We start from the raw sequence: 13595 nt of genomic DNA, 5'->3' as shown, positions 1-13595 counted from the left end.
TATACCCCTGGAATGTAAATCCCAATCCACAGTGGATAAACAAGGTTCACATGGATCTCAAATACTTTTGTGGTATTATCTTCTCCTGATTTCTGAAAGGGAAAGAAAACATTGCTAGAAATAAACTCAGTGGAGTTGTTCAGCCCAGAGAACAGGAGGCTCAGGGGGGACCTTACTGCTTTCTACAGCTACCTGAAAGGGTTTTACTGAGGTGGGAGTTGGTATGTTATCCCAAATAACAAGCAGTAGGAGAACAAGAAAGGACCTCAAATTGTGCCAGAGAGGTTTAGATTGGATATTAGGAAAAATTTCATCACCGAAAGGGTTGCCATGCATTGGAACAGGGTACCAAGGAAGTGGTGGAGTCACAATCCCTAAAGGGATTTAAAGGGTATGTACATGTGGCACTTGGGGACATGGTTTAGTGGTGAACATTGCTGTGCTGGGCTAGCAGTTGGACTCAATGTTCTTAAAGGTCTTTTCCAACCTAAACAATTCTGTGATTATACAAAGAGAGCAGTAAATCTCTGCTGCTGTAGTGGGTTTAGGTTGTAACATTGCCTGCATTTGTGGCATTTTAAGTAATTTTAAGGAATTATTCCTGACACCCACAGAGTCAAGGCATCAGATTCCATCTTCCACAAGGAAGATCCAGAAGTCCCTCCATGAACTTTGGAAAGAAAAAGCTGATTTTTGAAATCAGCAATGCTAAGAACCAAGGCTATATAACACCTTGAGGTAATACTGGTGGTGGTTTGGTCCAGGTCTGTGGGTGGCTCTCCCTCTGCTTCTCTTGTCCTGGGAGGTGCATGGCCGAAGGACCTCATTGTGTCCCCACCTCTGACTCCAGTTTGGTTTTGCTGGGTGCCTCCATCCTTCCTCCATAGTGCCTCCTGGGCTGAAGACCTTTTCCCAGAAGCAGCTTGTAGTTCTACTTGTTGACCTACAGTCAGTGAATGCAGTAGATACAAATTCACTTTTTGCCACCTTTTTGTCAAAACAAACCTTGCTTAGAGTTTGTGACAAAGGAATCATCTTTCTTCCCTAGAGGAATGGGGTTTCTTGGTAATGTTAAATGGTAATTTTGCACTTGTATCAAATTTGTATGTAGATTAAGTTTTAGGTGGGAATTGCAGCTTCTCTTGACATTTAGCAGGCACTGAGGTTTTTAATCACTGAGGCAATTTTAGAAACATTTCCCTTAAAGAGAAAGGACATAGACTTGAAAGAAAGCAGAGGTAACAAGGGTTTCATTTGTTTGTTTCACAAGTACAGCCATGAATTTAGGGCAATTTCTGTTCAGAGCTAACAGGCTTGTGGGGCAGCCCCAAGCACTCAGTCTCATTATAGAGAGAGAGCCAGATGAGTTGTCCTGCAGTTTTAATTAAAACATCTCACGTGCGCATCATTTCAACAGCATTGACTTTCCTGCAGTTTGAGCTGTATTACAGCACCACCTCATGAGAAGTCCTAGTTTGGTCACTCTCAGTGTTCAGCTTTGTTTAGTGATGAGAAGCTAGCGTGACTGCTGGAACCTGTGCCAGATGCCAGGCATAGTTCTGATGAGTCTCTGACGTCTGTTACACTTGTTATAGTGCATGTCTTTCCATTGCTAGGCAGTGCTACAAGTACTCAGCTGTGATACCCCCTCAGACAGCTGGCACTTAGATGAAGCATTTCAAGGCAAACAAACAAACAGATATGCACATATAATGGAGGTAGGTGAGCCCCTAGAGCTCCTGTGCAATGAGGTCTCCAACAGAGTTAGGGAGGGAGGCTGCAGGGGCTGTCACCTTTGTACTGTCTGTCATTGTCTCACACCCTTTGCCTGTCAGCTTGCTGAGATGGAGCTCTTTAATGAATGCATAATTTAATTCTGTGATTCTTAAGTGCACCAATAAAAATAATAATCATAGATATTTCAGTGAAGGAGAGATATTTTCTGGAGTCAGTGAAACTTTTCCTGTTTTAAGGAAGGAAGACCTGGAGCCTGTTCTTTATAAATAGACAGTGAGATTTGCCTGAGTTCATTAAAAATCAGTGTCTCCTATGGCCTCAGATACTTCCTGGATATTCAAGGTCTGGTCTCATAAGTTTCAATTAGCAAACTCAAAAAAGAGGATATAAAGCCTTCTTTTCTTCATTAGGTTTCAGCAGCAATGTGCATGCTTTTTTAATGAAGAATTTTAGTGAAGGATGGCTTTGTCAGACAAAAAGGAGCATTTGATACAAGCAGTTCCATCAGCATGACTTGATACAGAGAGGGACATGGGGCTAATACATAGAGAGACTTTAGGTGGAGTCCATTAGCATTAGAGTTGACAGAACAGCATTAGACATTAAAGCAAGTGGGGCTTGGAGGGAGAGCTCGTCTGCCTTCATCACATTTCGAGGGCTCTGTCCATTACTGCGCAGTGGAAACGCCTGCAGACAGGCTCAAGTGTTGCCTGAATAGGGATTCTGACAACTGTCTTGTTCTTTTCTTGGAAACACTCAGGCACTGTGATATGGACAAGGCCAATGGGCCCTAACAATATTTTGGAGAAAGTCAGAGCGTCTCTGTGTTCCTTTTTTTAGCTCAGCAGCCACCAATGGCTGAGCAGATCAGATGTTTTGCAGTGTTGGCTACAGAGAAGAAAAGCGGATTTAGTGTCACAGAAATGCGGAGTCTCTTGCAGACGTGGTCTTCTTATGGCTCTTTGGTTCCACACTTATGCCTGCTGCTGGATTTAAGTGGTCTCTGTCTCTCTCCTTCTGGTGATAGCAGCTACTTAGGAGCCCATGTTATCTGTGTCTTGCAATGGTAAGAGCCTCAACTGAGCAAGGTACTTCAGGAACACAAGCTGCTGTGCTTGCACAGACCTGTGATCCACCCAGTACCTCACTTGGGCCAGGACTCGACTTCCAGAGCATCAGAGGGAAGTGCAGGAAACAGAACCAGGCAAACAGTGAATAATCTGCCCTTAGTTTCAGTCTGAAGTCAGTGAAAATGTTGTAGTTCCTCAAGCTAAGCTTTTGGTGCCTTGCTCAGCTGTGTCTCTGTAGAGAGCTTTTGTATTTAAGATATGATAGAGAATATGGGCTTCTGCAGATCTGTGTTCTCTCTGGAGGATCCAGCAAAGAAGGGAAACTAATTCCCAGTGGAGACAATCTGGGAGCAGAACTCAATTTGGATTGTAAATGAGCAAGATACAAGCAGTTGTATATTAGCTATAATTCTACTGTGGAATCAAGTCAAGCAGACAGTTTGGTGGTTTTTTGGTTTTAGTTTTGGTGGTTTGTTTTTGTTTTTTTTTTTTTTTTTTTTTTTTTTTTTTGTCAGTTAGCTTCTTAAAATTCATTGCAAAGTCAGCAGTCAAAATTTTATTATAAGATAATAAAACATTTTAGTTAACTTCATGTAGCAAGCCTTTGGGTGCTGCATGGACATACAGAGTTGTAATTTGAATATGAAGGCCTCTCTCTCCTCTGTGAAGGAGACTTCCAGGTGTCCCAGGACAGCTGCATATCTCTGTGCTCCCATGTTGAACCAGGATGTCTGAGCAGGAAAAAGCCCATCCGGACCTATGGGACAGGGATTCTATCCAAGGAGCTTTAAGTCCCACTTCCATAAGACAGTGAGGCACCAGAAGTACCTATGTTGTGAGTATTTTGCTTAAGCTGAACTACCCAGGCAGAAATAGCTTAGCACTAAATTGGTTTGGTGATAACAAGACTGTGGAGACTTAGGGAATAGAGCCTGAGGTGAGGCTTGTGTACCATGAGCAGAGAAGGTTCTTATTTTCTATTTATGTGGAAAATGGAAACAAGACTGGAGGGTCAACCCATCCTTCCTCTGAGGGCACAGCCCATCCTCTGGGGCTGGAGCGTGCAGCTCTCAGAGTTTCCATGAAAGATGCATAAACAAAGGATTATTCAGTTCAAGAACTGAAGCAAAAAATCAAGAAGGGAAAATAAGTTCAGAGCAATTTGAAATGGAACGTTTTGAGGATGCTTTTGAAGGCAGGAATTGAGTTTTGTTGGGTTTTGTCATTTTTATGTATTACTTGGGTTTTTCTTTTTAATTGAGATCAATCTCTGAACAAAAAAGGGCACTTTGTAGCATGTAAGTCTTTGAAAACAGAAGACTTAAAAAAATTAGAAGCTTTGTTCATAAAATGCTGAAATGAAACATTTTGAGTTTTCTAAAAGAATTCACATGAAAATGTGGAAATGACATGTTACAAATGTTACAGCTGCCCTCTTTTTTTTCAGCAAATTCAGCCTTTCAAGTGCAGAAAGCTTGCATTTCTTCTCCTGTGCCTTAGACCAGCTCCACTTCTAATGAAACAGAATAGATAACAAAAGTTTTACTTGTTCCTCTTACTTTATGGTTTCTCAAAGTGGGAAGGAAAACGTTGCGGTCTATGCGAATACCTTCACATCACAAACTTTTCATTTGATTTATGCACAGAGTTGTACATATATACATTTGTATACTGAGGACTAAATTCACTTTCAAACTAAGGTTACAGTTCTTGAGCAACAGTGATTCTTCCCAGAGAAATAGTCTGACATGGATTCAGAGCACATCCAAGTTGGGGGTGGACTGTAATCTAATTTAACTACTTAACCTAATTTAAGTGCTCATGAGATGTAGTTGACTATGGTGAAAAAAATGAAAAAAACAACTTTGTTTCCAAATTCTGTTAAGAAGTTTTAACTTTAGTGTACAGGCCTAAGGCAACTACATCCTAAATAAAATAACCTCATTATGATTAACCTGATCAGGTGAGTGAATAATCAGGGATTTCACAGGAGTAATCAGGGATTTCTCTTTTGCTGTCCCTTGAGCCCAATGCTTCCTGAGTAATTTACAGGACTTAGCCTGAAGCAGCTCAGATAACGTTTAAGTATGGGGAGAATCTAACTCTCTGATCTCTGTTTAGCAGTTACTCTCTTTTGCAATAAAATATATTTTTGCTTTTCATCTTGAAGGACATTATATCCATGGTGTCACCTGGTTGTGTGAGTCTGTGCTCTCAATCCACACTTCCCATCACTGGGAAAGAGGCCCTATAAGCTCTGCTGGGGTGGGTTAGGATTTCTGCCTGCTTTTCTGTTCTTTTGTTTGCTTCTCTCCCAAGAGCTTTGGAAGTCTGAGCTTCCTCCTAGTGTGGAAGAGGGGAAAAAAAAGCAAAACCCCTCGTGGGACAGGACATTGTGGTGCCCATCTTGTGGGTGTGCATGACTCTCTCAGAGAGATGTGTAGGGAAAGCAAAGCCAGGAGCAGATGTCTCCATGGCCTGCAGCGAGGGGAGCAAGGGTGTGTGCGAGGGGCTGACGAATTCCTGCCTTCACAAAGACTCCCCAACTGGAATTTATGAGAATCTATCCACAATAAAACACTTCTAACTCGCTCTCTGGCTGTCAGCCGGCTGCATCCCAGGAACAGTGGCATGAGGATGAAGCTGCCACATCTCACATTCCTTGTATCACCGCAGCTTCTCTCTTGATGAAACAAAATCTCCCCTTGTCTGACAGTTCTGAGAACTGAAGCAAGAAAACCTCAGTGATGTTGCTGTGCTTGGAAGCCCATGCAAAGCATGGCAGTCTTCTGAGCAAAACTTTTCCATTGCTCGTGCTGCAAAGTCAGGATGCAAATAACAAATTGGCAGACTGGGATTTCGGAAGATTCTGCACATATCTGAGGGAGCAGAGATGTTACCGCAAGATTGCTGAAAAAGATTAGATTGATGATTTCGTTGTCTGGAAGATGTGTATCATCAGCAAAGGCACACAGCAAGGGCAAGTCCCTCCCTGGCCCTGTGGAAGCCCATGGGGAGGCTTGATGGGACTCAGTCCAAATGTTGCTGGTGTTACTCTGGCAGGTCAGGGGCAGAGGCGTAACTGGGGTCTGCCCTGCCTGACCTGTGCAGTTTTAAGCCTGGGAATTATGAAAATAATATATTGCAGGACATCATGGTGTTAATGTTATTTTTCTGACCAGATCCACTCAATAGCCCTAACAAATCCCAGTGATGAGTCAATTTTCAACGGTCAGTGCCAGCACAGAGTGACACTGCAGACCACAAGGCAGAGAGAGAAAAGCTGAGACAGCCTAATTGAGCATCCCGCTCAGTCCAAGCAACTTACATATTTTGTTTTGTTCTTTTAATTCTTGGAAAGAATTAGAAAAGAATGGCAAATTTCACTAGGAGTGAAAGAAAACCACAGAGGTCTTTGTCTGTGGATTAAGCTAGTTTTCAAGAACTAGCAAGAATAAGTGCTTTCCTGTTTTCACTGCTTTCTGTACCTTAGGACCAAGCCACATAGGATATTTGTTGAGACTCCAAAGTTTTCTTATTTGACTTGGTTGTTTTAGAGAACTTGTTTTGCAGGACTGCACATCCCGGGGAAGGAAATTAAGGTCAGAGATGAGAAAAGCCCACCTAAGGGCCTGAAATAATTTTCATTTTTCCAAAGACCACCCTGTGTGGGAATGATACATTTAAAAAGGGGTGGAACCTCTAAGCCTGGAATTGTATCAAGTTATTCATGAAAAATCTCTGAGATCTTTGTGTGGACCAAGATATTTGGGTGGTACTTTCTCACTCTTTCTTCAGAAAAGGCGCTGTGGCCTCACAAACTGAAAACTAGCCTTGCTTTTTCCCTGACTTTAAAAATAACTATGTATCTTGAAAAGCTGTCTCAGCAGTAGTGAAGGAATGGAAAAAAAAGTCCAATATATCCCCATGGTTTCATACAGTGCAGCTGTGCTAACAGAGAGCACAGAGACTGAGACCAGGGGAAAGGCACGAAATAGTCCATGAAATGAGCAGTTGAATTTAACAGTAAAGCTTCACGTAATGCAGAGATCGATTGTCCACATATCCGATTGCAGATGGCAGGTTTTTGCCTTTATTTTTCAGGGAAAAAATCCAGAATATAAATAAATTCTAGCACTTTGTATTAATAATTTTTTTACTGAAATCAATGGGGAAATCATCATCTTATAGTAAATCTTTCTTACATTAAATTAACATCTTTAAATATTCTTGCAATATATTTGGATGATATATCCATATTCTGTTTTGATTTTCCTTCTGGTAGAATGTCTGTAGGATGACAGTCCTACAGTCCTTGAAAAGGACCAGGTTCATAGTGAATTAATCACATTTTTATAATATTGGTTGTTTATTTTAATTGTAATTATTATTTTTACATATAATATAGTATAATTATTGTAACTGATTTATTAAATCAGTTTGAAACGATCTTTCTTTTCTTTTAGAGGAGCAAGCATGCATCAACATACAGCTTTCAAAAGTCCCTCTTAGGTCTTGGTGCAATTATTAGCAGTTACTAATAATTAAAAAAATATTAGTGCAGGCATAACGGAACAAATATCAACCAAATGTAACATGCAGTTGCCACAGTGGATCTATTCCCCCTGACTCAACTCTAACATGCTGGTGGTTAGTTTATAACCCTCTTTAGGTTACAGCATTTTAACATTTTTCCAGTGTTTATTTATTCTCTTCCCAAAGAATGTTCTGAAATATCAAGTTTACAACCTGTGGCTCATGTGATGGTAGTGGAAACAATTAAGCCAGAAACTTTCAAAGCCACCACTGGGATTTTGATGCCCAAAGTCATTAATTTTAATAAGAAGGGAGCTGCCAGTCGTCTTAAGTGGTTTGTAAAATCTCAACCCATAAAAACACCTCTCTACTGGTTCCAGTTTACGGGGAGCTCAGAGCAAGGTAAACACGTGTAAGAAAATAGTAGGTGTTAAAAGGTGGAAAGTACATGTTCCTAAGACCACTCAAGGAATCAAAGAGCAGCCCCAACCTTGAGCTAGCACATGGGGGCTGCTCCTACCTGCAGCATCTCAGGGAGCTGCTGACTGATCAGAGCACAAGGCACAGAGAAGGAAGTCAGTGGAAACAGAAATCTTGGCTACAGCTCGGTCCCAGTGGCTTCCTGCCACCCACTGGTCTCTGCTGCCATCTCAGGACCCACATGGTGTCTGTAGGTGCTTGGTCCAGGTCCCTCCTACCTGCCTCAACTTTCCTGTCCAAGCTCGCACTGTGTTATCCTCCAAGCTGCTAAATGGCTGCAATTGGATGTTTGTACTTCGCTGATACACCATCATGGTTGGATAAAAATTAAGAACTCTCTGCTGTGGCCTATGAGACCCCCCCCACCCCAAACCTGTGAGCACCTCTTCATTTATGTGGTCTGGAGATGGCTGTGCTTCAGCCACGAGCCCGTGCCATAGATGAGGAATTCTTAAAGGCTTTGGAGAGCACCAAGAACTCTCAAAGGAAACTGCTGCACTGGGGAACATTCACCCTCAACGTGAAACATGAAAGGAAGTCTTAATGGGGAAAAAAAACTAGAACCGGCAGATCTATCTGTGATATAAAACAGAGCATGGAGTGAGTATGAATGAGTTTGGAAAGGATTCACTGGGAGTCTGAATGATTGGGAAAATAAGAAAAAGAAGGGATTTTCTTGTTCGTTTTATTAATAAAACCAACCATGAAGAATTTTTAAATTAGTTTTTTTAAACATTCTTTTCTTCCTTTATCTGTTGTATGAGCTCTGAAGAACTTCATGAATGTTGGCTACAAGTGACAAAGTTACTGTAGTATTTGCTAGTGAGTGTCATAGTAACAGTCATTAATTTTCAGTAGGTATTGGAAAGACTTTCGGATGAAACACAATGCAGTGGAAATAGAGGTGACCATCAAGACTGGTATTGTAACAGACTTCAAGAAAGTCAAAAAGAAAAAAAGCTTTCATTAGTAGTAGATGTGACTTTTTTGGAAGAGAACAAAATGTTCCATAAATGAAACATGTGGTTTCACTTGCGGCACATTTTGTACATTGTCACCAATGAAGTTTAGGATTTTTTATTACTTTTTCATTAAAATGTCTTACTGGTTTCACTCAGGAGGCAAAATTTTTCACGTGGCTTTAATTGTTTCTGTCATAAAAGTCATAGCATCCATGTAATAGAAATACTTTTGCAGACCACAGCTTCATATTGCCTATTAATTCTCTTCCATTTTCTGTATGTACAACTCATTGGCCCATCCCAGGGACAGGAAAATTTCTTGCAATTAAGACTCAAGATGAACTTTTACTGAAGTTAGGGGAGAAAAATAACTTTATGTCAGTCCTGGTTTATTAGGTTTTTGTTTCAGCTATCTTAGCTCACAATAAGTTCACATGGCTGCATACCAAAGGAGAGAGTTTATATTGACTTTCTTCTAAAATCAGTGAAACTCTAGAAGATGAAAATAAAAGGTCTTTTTCTGCATCATTCCAGTAATGTACAAGAGGTGGTAATACTTCAGACAGGATTGAAGATCTCTGGCAGAATTGTTTCAACGAGGCTTTGGACAGGTCATTTACCCCTTTTTTCTTCATTACCTGCTGGAGTTCAGGTCTCACATATCCCATCCCAGCTGCCGAGCTTCCATGCTTCTGTCATCAGCCTAGGCTTTCTTGTCCCCAGTCCTGACTGGATGAGAAGACATAATTCTTGTTGCAGTTAAAACAATGACTTGTTTTCTACAGATGCTATCCAAAGCTGGGGAAAAAAATAAAAACAAAAAAGAAGAGATAATGAGATAACTTGTGTTATCTCATTAATTTAAGATCAGATTCTCTTCAGGTATCTGTTTTCCTCAAAGAGAGTTATTTGCCAGCTTGGACAGAGTTTTGTCATTCGACCTTCAGCCCAGCAGGGGAAGCAATCCCTACCACAGACTCGAAGGCCTCTAAGAAGTCATTAAAATGCCAGAAAACAGCAATCTGTTGCCTTTTCCCTGTTTTTCAGTTAAGTGTTTACTTGAAAGCTTCCTATGAAATGCCAGTGCTGTCTTTACTTGCTCCCCAGAGCAAAAGCCTTGTGTACCTTCTCAGCAGTCAGGGGCACCCACCAAGCAGTGCAGTCTTCTGCTTTCACCTTTGTTTTGGCACCCTTCCTCCCTTACTCATATTTAAATGTTGTGTTTTGCAGTTCAAGGACGACAAAGACAAGCCCAGCCTTGGAGGGACTCTCAGTGACAGCCCTGCCCCCGGTCCAGCTTTCTGAGCAGGTCCCACTGGCGTCCCCTTCCCTGAAGCCACAGCAGATGGACGAAGAAGACAGCCTGTCTCCTCACCTCTTGTTGCCTGACAGCATCAGCCAGCTGGAGGAGTTTGGCAGGCAGAAGAAATGGCACAAGAAGCAGCACAAGCACCATCGCCAGAGGCAGTTCAATGACCTCTGGGTTCGGATAGAAGACAGGTGAGTCGTGACTGCTGTGGTCCCTGTCCTCTTCCTGCTGGCTCCTAACTCGATGCTCTTTGCAGATCCCAGTTCTTGCTGATTAGACCGTAGGGAGCGCTGGACAAAGGCTAACTGGGAGTGAGATGATGTTTTTGTAGCCTAATGAAGAGCTAGGAGGAAAATAGGCATGTTCATAGGCATGTTTGATCAAAGAGTAAAGAGGGAAAAAAAGAGTTAATGCTTAAAATATTTTAAATACCAGAAACATAGACTTGTCAGAGTGAAAAACAGGAAAAGAACAACAATAGAAAATACTCTGTGCTTGTCCTTTTTCTTCCAGTAATTTTTTTCCTATCTGTACCAGCAGTTTTCATCAGAAAGGCTTGCCCATTTTCCAACCATACGGAATATTCCTGAGGGTTTTTAAGATTCTGACAAATCTGACTTTCAACCTCCTTAACTGTGTTATGGGGCTGAAATGTTTTAGCATCTCAAACTGCACTGAAAATAGCAAACTGAAGCAAAATGAAGTACTTAACTAAATCCTCTATGTGAAGAGAATAGAGGTAGGCACTTTTCCATGGCTATTCCAATCTTGGTCTGAGGTTAAAAACTCCCATTCAAAGTTTGAATAAGAGCCTTCATGTCTGACCAGGGCTTCTCAATGTGTGCTTTTAGGATTCCTGGGCAATTTATTCTCCCACCTCTAAAGCTCTTAGTGCCTTTATCCAGGCCAAGTCATGGGCAGATAAACAGCCACAATGTTTATTGGTCTTCTAACAAGTAAAAGGAACTAAGTAATATATTGGGAACTGGCTGCTCACCTACACATATAATAATTGTCTTTGAGCATTACGTATTCCCATTTTCATAGCGCCTAAATTCCTTGAAAGTCTCTCAGAGATTTCTCCCTTTGCTAAGAAAAAAGCTTCACATATTTGTGTTTTCAGATTTTTATTATTATTACTATTATATTTACTCATTCTTTTTAATGGAGCAGTTACCTCATTTTTTGTAGTTTATTGTTTTCTCAGGGTGAATGATGTAAGGGTTGCTATTAAGGTGGTGCATATTAATCTTAATGTAATAAGGCTGTTTCTGAGGTCAGTGCCAGCCTTGTAAGAAGGATTCATGTATTTTCTTTTCAAAGTGTGTTCAGTGGTTGGATCCCCTCCACAGAGGATGTTTAAGCATGAACTAGGTGGCATTTGGTTCACCATAGCTGATTGCCTCAACTACAAGGGACTTTTCTGTCCTGCCTGGGGGCTGTTGACTTGTGGTGTCCCATGATGTCCCAGCATTTCACAAGGGTCTGTAGTCCAGTTCCTCATGTGTTGTACAAGTGAGGTGTTTAAATAGGTCTGGTGGGAGCCTGGCACTTGGGCACAATCCTCCCACCCTTGTCCTATCTATCCAGAAAGGATATTGGATATTGGCAGTGGAAATGTGTAGTTGGGAGTTTCAAGTGGTGCTTATGGATTTTTGCACCTTTTGCTGGTTTTATTAAATGTTCCTAGGAAAGGGATTTAAGAGGTAGTTCTGCAGATTAGAGTTGAATTATTTGCTCTGTGCTCCTGTGAGATTTCACCTGAATCAAAGCCTTTTATCCCTCTGTTTCCATTTCATAAGGGTGGAGATTGGGGTGAGGAAACACAAGTTTCCACTCCCACCACGCTGGTGATGAACCAGACACTGTGTGTTGCCTGCCTTGCTGAAAGATCCCAGGGAGATATTAGTGGGAGATCACAGGCCTAGAAATGAGGAAAGGCTGGAAGAAGGGAAGCCTGCCTTAGTGCTTTCAGATGGTTTTAGTGCTTCTGCAGTTCTGGAGTAACTTCTGGTGTTTTCCTGGAAACAAAGCAAAACAAAACACAACAAAAATGCAAGTTCACTAAATCAGAGACTCACAACCAGCTCTGGTTTTCCCATAAATTGGATGGGGTCTCAACTTTCATAAACCAGCTGCTGCATATTGTGCTTTTGGCAGTTGGGTTTCATCAGCATTAATTGCAAGCTGGACCCTGCACAAAGCAATAAATAGTGAGTTCTCTCCAACTGGTTCCTTTCTGATTGGCAAGAAAAGAGCAGAAATGTGTGTCTGTGACCAGACCTTGTGTGGTGATCATTTCTGGGAGGAAACAAGCAGGGTGGCTGATCATACAGGCAATAGTGTGTTATCTGTGCAGGAGAGAAACGTGGACTTTTTTTGCATTGCCTCAATAATGTTTCAGCAGTGAGACTTAGCACTCATTTTTGAAGGGTAATTGGTCTTCTAGGGAGTTCTCACTCTAACCTGTCCCAAAAATCCATTGTGCATTTGCATACACTTCAGTTGGAGTTCCCCATGCTCTGTATGGACTGAGGTCTCTGCATTTAGTATTAACTTGAGCTATGGCCCTGTATTTCCAAATGGCTGTTCTTCCAGTTCCCTAACTCACCAGTTGTCATCTGAAACTTCAATTGTTCACCTTTGAGACAAAGTAGAGGGATTTAGGTCTTTGTTACGGCTTTTGGGGGAAAGCTGCATAAAGCTCATTGTTTCCATGCGAGGTCCCCAGAATTCAGCTGTTGGAGCTGCTTTTCAACCTGAAAAGTCAAAGAGAAATATGCAGGTGGAGGATAAATCCAGGCGAATTTAAACCAGGTTATTGATTCCTGTATGAACCTCATTGAACTGTGAAATGACTGTGGTTCATACAGCTCTTTTCCAAAGCTTTATTGACCATGGATTAGAGGACTTTATGAGCCATGAATTGCAGGGCTTTTATGGACTAAGCATTTCTAGGCGATCTCATACACTTCCATGGAAATCTTAGGGTGTTTTCTTAAGCTACCAACACAGAAACAAAGGAAATGAACACAGGAGAACAATCTTAAAGGAACATCAAAGGTCTGACTCCAACCTATAAAAGCCAGGAAATCCATAATTAATGGTTCCACTAAGACTTCAGCTCTCACAGTCATTCGGGTCTGATCCAAGGTTATGGCTACAATCTGAAATGGCCTCGTGAAAAATGAGTCATCATTTAATGCCACACATCATTATTAGTATTTACTTTTAGTTGTACCTTGGAGATTGTCCTTTTCTTTTTGTTCTGTCTTCACAGCTGAGGCATTTGAGTTGGCACCCCTGGGTGGACAGTGTTTAGATTTGTGTGTTGGAGGCTTAGTACTGCAGTGGAGGATGAGAAAGCTTCTGCTCCCTGTCTTTGACAGAGCTAAGATTTGCTGATCTCCTGGGTAATTGGTTGCACTGAAGGCTATTAAAAAATAAAAAATGCTGATGAAATGTGTGGTTTCCTCTCCCTTCTGCCTCCTTCCCCCAGAA

The 13595-nt window shown here is 41.5% G+C and overlaps 1 protein-coding gene across 1 annotated transcript in view; it reads left to right on the top strand.

Annotated features, from left to right (window-relative positions):
- Nucleotides 1-13595, top strand: part of TRABD2B (TraB domain containing 2B) — a 261787-nt gene that overhangs the window by 231370 nt on the left and 16822 nt on the right. The window contains exon 6 of the mRNA XM_053985205.1: nucleotides 10016-10285. Coding sequence (XP_053841180.1) covers nucleotides 10016-10285 — 270 coding nt within the window. The remainder of the gene's footprint in view (nucleotides 1-10015; nucleotides 10286-13595) is intronic.

The sequence above is a fragment of the Vidua macroura genome, chromosome 9, assembly GCF_024509145.1.
Source record: "Vidua macroura isolate BioBank_ID:100142 chromosome 9, ASM2450914v1, whole genome shotgun sequence".
Classification (NCBI taxonomy): Eukaryota; Metazoa; Chordata; class Aves; order Passeriformes; family Viduidae; genus Vidua; species Vidua macroura.
Note: the sequence above shows the minus strand (reverse complement) of the source record. Positions and strands in the feature narration are given on the sequence as shown.